Raw genomic sequence first — 8,143 nt, forward strand, 5'->3', positions numbered from 1 at the left:
GTTTCCCTGTGTTGACTTCTGAGAAAATTGTCATGAGCTGTGTCAAATACGTTTTCCAGATTTTTAAAAATCCTCACAAAAATATGTGTTACTAATTAATAGTATGTTTTATCCCTATATCCCTTCTTTCTCCCTACAATCCTTATGTTTAGAATTTTCCTTATATCCTAATCTCAATGCTATTTCTCTCCTAGTGCATGAATAAACTAGAGCCATCTAATGAAAGAAACTTTATATTTAGAATTATATTTATAATTTAGTTATATTTATAGTTATTTTTCTGCATTACTTTCTTCCTGATATTTGAGAAATATTTGTCCACAAAACTACAATCTTTTCTGAGATGTATGTTTGAATGCCACCTTTCACGCTTGTCCTTTATGTACATTTACAACCCTAAGGCAGTGCCCAAATCATTCAGTCCCCTAGGAATTAGCTTAATGATTCCAAATACTTAAGGCCCCTAAGACTGAATCCCTGTAGGGGCAGGTGAGTACTTCAAGAAAGTTTTCTCTGACTGTTTTGCTTTTCTGACAATTTATGACTTTTTTAAAAAAATGAAATAACAACAGAAGTAATAACTGTCATAACAATTGTGATCAGAACTTGTGTGCCATTCATGATTGGAAATTGTGTTTTTATGTTTTAAGGAACGTTTCAGTGGTCATTATTCATTTTGACTGTCAGCAGTCTTTCAGACAAGCTCTTTATGACTTCTTAGAATTGAATAGGGATAAATGCAGATTCACGTTATTACCTCCAAGTTTAGTTTAAATAATTGTAATCTGGAAAAGTGTAAGGGGTGAGGATGTTTTTCTGATACAATCAAACTGGAGAGGTAAGAGTAGGAATAGTGTTGTTCTTTCTAACATTTGTTAATTTTTAGGGAATTATTAGGGAGATACTTTGTAAGTAAGTTGTGGATTAAGTTGTTGGGTTTTTTATATTTGAAGATTTTTCTGTAGTCTTTTATCTTTAGAAAAGAACCCATGTTAGAGTTATTTTTACTGGGGTGGGGGTGGGGGTCATGGACAGTCTCTCCAAGTTGTTCAAGCTCTTCTCCATGTCCTGGCCTCAATCTTTTGATCCTTCTCCTCAGTCTCCTGATGCTAAGACTACAGGCACAGGCCACCATATCTATCTTTCCATATTACTGAATGCAGTCCAATAGTCTATTGATGGAGTCTTTAGAATTTTCTGAGATAGAATTATGTCACCTACGAACAACAATAATGTCACTTCCTCCTTAGTGATTGGTTTCTCTTTTATTTCTTTCTCTGATTAGCATTTCTAATGCTACATTGAGTTATGAGTCATCACAATATATGCTTTCCTGGAAGTCTTGTTCCTGATATTAGAAAAAACATTTTCAGTTTTTCCTTATTCAGTGTGATGTTGACTTTGGGTTTGTTGTACAAAGCCCTTACTATGTTGTGTTCACCTAAATGAATCACAATGGCATGACTTCTTACCAACTGGGTGGGCAATAGAGGCAGAAGAAGTAGAATGAAGACAGTGAAGTAGAATGAAGGAAACTGACCAAGAGTTAGAAAGAACTTTCCAGTGTCCCAGTGCATGAGTAATATTGGAAATGGGTTTTCTATATACTATGTTTCTAGTGCCATCCTTTCCCTTTAGCCAGATAGATATGTTCTCAATATAATGACTTTCTTACCACTTATATAACTCATGGTCATTGTTCTCATAGTCAGAAATATTTGAGAGATTTGAAAGTAAATCTTTTCTGCTTGTTTGAATCTTTTTGACATTCCTTTATGTAACTATCAGGCTGTGTTCAATAAAATAATAATCAAGTTTGAGAACTTCCATAGAGATATGCAAACATTTTTGAGTAGTCACTACTTCTCAAGATGCAGAGGATCCACACATTTGGTATGTGAGAATATGTAGATGAGCTATGGGAATTTTTCACATGTTGTCTGGCTACCTACTAACTTCTGTCTCCCAAGGACCAAAATTGATGCCACAGAAAACGTCTTCTCTAAATTTCAGAGGGCCTTCAATTTGATCCATTCAACACCTCGAGTAAAAAGAAGTTTCTACACACCAGTCTAGAAGTGTTGGGGAAAGCTAGTTTCAGAATCAATTGGTTATAGATAGTGGAAAAGCATGGCACTAGCAGTTTTGATGAAGTTATAGTTAATTGTGAGATGACAGAATCTGAAGACACAGAAGAGAGGGTCTAATATAAAAGCCTATGGAACTAGGAAATAAGAAGACTAGACGAGAGAGTATAGCATGCCATTGTGTTTGTTCCTGAGGCCTTTTCTGATTTCTGTGATTAGATTTCTAGTGACTAGAATTCTGTGCTTGGGGCTCAGGAATAAATTAAAGTGCAATAGCTGAGGAGCTGAGAAGAATTTCAGCAATCTCCCATGGCAAGAGAGGCAAAAACTAGAGTTCGAGGTCTATCATAGACAAAGGAAAGGTAAATAAACACTCTAGGATTTCAATCATTTCAATGAAGACCTCTGGATAAGTAGATAGCAGAAAGAATAGCACATTCACAAAGACTGAAATCTAACCTGGACACATCTCAATATGTGATCTGTTTATACTCAGCCAAGGGGAAGGAAACTCAATCTTCTTTGTAAGAAATCAACATAATTAGCTTCAGTAGTTTCAGTAACTTATGCTTATAATCTTAGCTACTAAAGATTGTGATTCGAGCAGAAAAATTTTCAAGAATCTATTTTACAAAATAAAAAGTAAAAAAAAAATCACAGGCTTGGAGGTATGGCTCCTGTATAGGATTTCAGTGAAACAAGTAAAAAGTACTTAGTTAAAACCCTAGTATCCGTAAAAAATAAATCAGTATACTTCAGTGTTAGACCTCATTGGCATTGGCCATTGAAAAAACAAAAATCATTTCATGAGAGAAGTGACCCGATGTTGGGTTAACCAGTATCATTAGAGAAATTTCCTTTATGTTTTCTGTAGAGGTTCAGTTTCAGGAGTTCCAATAAGTTCTTTTTTTTAAATTTTTTCATTCAACAAGTATTTATTGAGTACATACCATGAGCTAGACTGTGTGTTAGGAGCTAGGAATCTGATCTAAAAATTTAGTTTCTATCACAGGAAGCTTGCATTCTAGAGTGACAGACACATACTAAAACAATAATTTAGAGTACAATTATTAGTATTAGAACATAGTAAAGACTTAGTTTTTGTTTTAAAACATTTGAAAGCTATCACATTCAAAACTAAGACAAATTCCACAAGCCCTTGAAAACAAAAAAGTACAAATAAATATTTGAAAGAAGCAGTTTGCATTTGAAACAAGTATCCAAGCAATGCGGATTTTGCTGGTGTGTGGTTGAAAACCATTGCAGTAACTAGAATAACAGGGAACTCCATCCCAGCCTGTGTAGTCAGGTGAGAGATGAGAAAATAAATCGTTTCTGTTTGATACCCCCTCCCCACCATGGGAGAAGACAGGTAAGGCTCAGAAGTTGTATATGGACATTAATCCTCAAGTCCCAAATGTACAAGAAGAGAAAAAGACTTGGAATTAGGAACACAGAATGGAAGAGACAGAAAATGAAACAGATAGAACCCAACCTGCACCTTCTGAGACGGGAGACAGGAAGGGACAGGAAGAATCAGAAGTGCCAGGGCAAGAAACAAACATCATTTCTTTTATGGCCAATGATGTAGAGCACTTTTTCATGTGTCTCTTGGCCATTCTCATTTCCTCTTCAGAGAAGTCTCTTTTTAAGTCCACTTGTCTTTTTAAGCCCACTTGTTGAGGAGGCTGTTGGTTCTTGGAGGTTTTGTTTTGGAGGAATTTAATTTTTTTGTTCTGTATATATTTTAGATATGAGGCCTTTGTCCATTGTATGACTGGTAAAGATCTTTTCCCAATCTGTGGGCTTTCGGTTTGTCTTGCAACCTATGTCCTTTGCCTTGCAGAAGCTCTGCAGTTTGATGCAGTCCCATTTGTCCAAACTTTGTTTGATTTGTTCCATTTCTGGGCCTTTGTTAAGGAAGTTTTGTCCTGTGCCAAGGAGCCCAAGTGTTTCTCCTACTCCTTGTAATTTTTTTCAGGGTATCTGCTTCTTTTGTTGATGATCCTCTTGTATCCCCTTCCTGTGGTTGTCAACGCACTATCACTGTATCTCATCTGAGTACACTGGATACTGTATATATTGGTATTAGAACTAGGGAAGAGAAAGGGAATATCAAAATCGAGAGACAAAGGATAAAAAGACAAATGACTCCAAAAGCAATACTTGTAAAACTATTTGGTGTAAACCAACTGAACAATGAACTGAACTCATGGGGGGAGAGGGAATGGGAGAGGGGGGATGAGGGAGGAGGTAACCAATAGTACAAGAAATGTACCATGGCCTTACATATGAAACTGTAACCCCTCTGTACATCACTTTGATGATAAATAAGTAATGATTCCAAAAAAAAAAAAAGAAGAAGAAACAGACATCAGTGATTTCACCACAGTCCAAGGTACCGAGAATGGAAAACAAGGCAAGAAACAGACATCAGTGATTTCACCATAGTCCAAGGTATGGAGAATGGAAAATAGTATGAGTGTAAGGATTGAGGAAGGCTCTGGGAAGCTGAGCACACATAAAAACCTAAATCAATTGGCATCATGGACAATTAGCTGAAGGCTCCCATAAGTCTGATCAACAATTAGGCAGATTTATATCAGGTTACTTCCTGGATTCTGATCATTTATTATTTAGAAGACTAATTCAAATAACCGAGACACCAAGCATTTTCATTTACTTAGCAAGTATTCATCAATGTTAATTCTCCTTAATTAATACAATTGGCTTTTAAAATCTATACTGCATTTAAATGTATAAAAATCTAAAATATTATTTGCAAAATTAACAGTCATTAAAGGTTTAGAGAAACATTTTTAGTATTGAAAATAATATCAACGGCTGGGTGCCAGTGGCTCATGCCTGTAATCCTCGCTACTCAGGAGGCTGAGATTTCAGGATTGTGGTTCAAAGCCAGCTGGGGCAGAAAAGTCCTTGAGATTTTTATCTCTAATTAACCACCCAAAAACCAGAAGGGGTGCTGTGGCTCAAACTGGTAGAGCACTAGCCTTGAGCAAAAGAGATTAGGGACAGAATCCCGGCCCCCAGTTCAAGCCCCATGACTGAGTTAAAAAAAAATAACATTGAGTACATATATTGTAATTTCAATACTTGAAGTTCTATACATTATATCATATGAAATAATATTTTCAATTGTCCCCACTAAAAGTGAACTAATCGTAGAAGAATTTGCTTTTATTTGTACTTGTCACTGCCTTATTTAATTACATAATGGAAACCTTCTAGCTTATGTTCTACTTTTTCCAAATTAGAATTATTAAAACCAAACCTTGGTAATTGCAGTTATTAACATAGCTCCATTTATATTTAAAATTTTTTAATACAAACAATACCGATAAAGGACAAAGAGCTATTCTGAAGGTATTATAATGATGGTCAATATGAGACCTGTGAATGAGCAGTTCTCACAAAAATGAAAAACAATCTCTAATATCACCTGAAGAGCATAAATAGGAAAGCTTTCAAAGTCTGATCAAAGGTCTGTTGGGACAGGTACTATTTATTTCTCCATTTTGGGAGCAGATCAAATGTCATCAGGAAATTAAAACCAAAAACCTTTTGATTTTTGGAGTACACCTAGTGGTCATGGCAAAGTTTTTTTGCTGGCCTCACCTTGCACAATGGGGATTCAGCCTTGGGGGCTTCAGGTATTTGGAATCATTAAGCTACTTTCCTCAGGGAAAAAGAGTGCTTTGGGGATTAAGTTAGCCTTGCTAAGTTGGAATAAGAATGCTAATAAAAGGTGGTATTCAACCAGGCATTACAGAATAAACCAAGGCTTTTGAAGACTAACATTTCTCAGACTTAAAGAAATAGGTAATGTAGACATATCTTAAATAGCCAGTATTTTATATAATAATGGTTGTTTCTTCCTTGTGAAATTGGAAAGAAATAACTTAATGAGATGAAGATATGAATGTTTCTAAACATGGAAATAAGGATTTGTACGAAAAAGGAAATGATGGTAGCAACTATTGACACATTTTATTTCTTTCCTTTGGAACATATATTTGACACAGCAGATGACACTCTTCTGGGGAAACAAAGCAGAGAAACATGAAAGGTGATCTGCCCTCACCAGCAGCTGTCCAGCTGTGCTATGAGAACATAAATGGATCCTGCATCAAAACCTCCTACTCCCCAGGCCCCCGCCTGCTTCTCTATGCACTCTTTGGATTTGGAGCCCTGCTGGCTGTGTGTGGGAACCTCCTAGTGATGATTTCCATCCTTCACTTCGAGCAGCTGCATTCTCCAGCCAATTTCCTCATTGCCTCTCTGGCCTGTGCTGACTTCCTGGTGGGATTGTGTGTGATGCCCTTCAGCATGGTCAGGTCTGTGGAGAGCTGCTGGTACTTTGGATACAGTTACTGTCGATTCCACTCTTGTTTTGATGGGTCCTTCTGCTATGCTTCTGCATTCCACTTGTGCTTTATCTCTGTTGATAGATATCTGGCTGTCACTGAGCCCCTCATCTACCCAGTCAGGTTCACAGTGTCTGCTTCTGGTACTTGCATTGCCTGCTCTTGGCTCCTTTCCATCACATACAGTTTTTCCCTTTTTTACACAGGGGCAAATGAAGTTGGGCTGGAGGACCTGGTCAGTGCCCTCACGTGTGTGGGGGGGCTGTCAAATTGCTGTCAATCAAAATTGGGTGCTGATCAATTTCCTACTCTTTCTCATCCCTGCTCTTGTGATGATTTCTGCTTACTCCAAGATTTTCCTCATTGCCAGACAACAGGCAAGGAGAATTGAGAGCCTGAGCAGTGAGACTGCAGCATCCTCAGACAGCTACAAAGACAGAGTAGCCAAGCGGGAGAGGAAAGCAGCCAAGACGCTGGGGATCGCAGTTGGGGCTTTTCTGGTTTCATGGCTGCCATACTTCATTGATTCCATCATTGATGCCTTCCTGGGTTTCATCACACTTACATATGTGTATGAGATACTAGTTTGGGTTGCTTACTACAACTCATCCATGAACCCCTTGATTTATGCTTTCTTTTATCCTTGGTTTCGAAAAGCCATCAAACTGATTGTCACTGGCAGAATCTTGCAAGAGAATTCTTCATCAATAAACTTGTTTCCTGAGTAGGGTTTTGTTTTAAGTAAGGGAGTTCAAAATAGAGTCACAATACATGTCCTTGGAGAAAAAGAATTAACAAACACACTTGAGAGATCTTCAAATGTAAAATGATTGAATTGCATTTCCACTTTTATCTCAACATTTAAAGTTAGATGCAATTGACTTTGGTAGATATAAATTAATTTGCAATCATAATTGAGGCAAAAAGACCTTGGAAATCAAACTTTGCTATTTATCCTCATAGTATTATGCTATTTTATTTTCTCTGAACTGCCTTATATATCTCTAGCTATTACTCCTTTCCTTTTGCATCCTTAAAACATTTTAAAATAATATGCATAAATGATCTGTGGAAAATGTTAAGATTCCGATTCATGGTTCTTATAACTTTGTATTAGTTCAAGACATACGTATTTATATATGTGTGTATACACATAACTATATATATGTGTGTATATATGTATACATATACCCTTATGTATCTATATGGATATATATGTCTCTGTCTGTGTGTTGAATATATATGCATATATTGTCTCTGTTCCTTTGTAATATTTTTCTAATACAATCTAAGAGAAACTTTAAAAGTTGCTGATTCTTTGTCCAGAATAAGTGATTCTGTGCTGTGTGATGTCCAGTTTTGAGTATTGAAAATGTTATTTCACAATCCAGAAAAATAAATAGATATATATGTTAGGTAACATCATTTCAATTGTTTATTAAGAAATAGAGTGTTAGTGTCATAATTAACATTTATTCATTTAATGAAGTACTTTCTCTCATAAGTAAGCAAACTCATAACAAAAATCATGCTGAAGTGCAGGAATTTTTTAGGTTTCTTCTGTTACTCCAGGCATTTTATAATTACCACTCATCATTTTACATATTCCTAAGCGTATTATTCACTTAACTTTTGAACTTTTCTAAACATTTACAATTTTCAAAGATACAC

At 36.2% G+C, this 8,143-nt stretch overlaps 1 protein-coding gene across 1 annotated transcript; it reads left to right on the forward strand.

Annotated features, from left to right (window-relative positions):
- Positions 1-6,167: 6,167 nt before the first annotated feature.
- LOC125357589 (trace amine-associated receptor 7a-like) lies at positions 6,168-7,200 on the forward strand. Its single transcript, XM_048354545.1, is given in 2 exon segments — positions 6,168-6,728; positions 6,730-7,200. Coding segments are annotated over 2 exon segments (1,032 nt in total).
- Positions 7,201-8,143: the final 943 nt, after the last annotated feature.

Source organism: Perognathus longimembris, chromosome 9 (genome assembly GCF_023159225.1).
Source record: "Perognathus longimembris pacificus isolate PPM17 chromosome 9, ASM2315922v1, whole genome shotgun sequence".
Taxonomy (NCBI): Eukaryota; Metazoa; Chordata; class Mammalia; order Rodentia; family Heteromyidae; genus Perognathus; species Perognathus longimembris.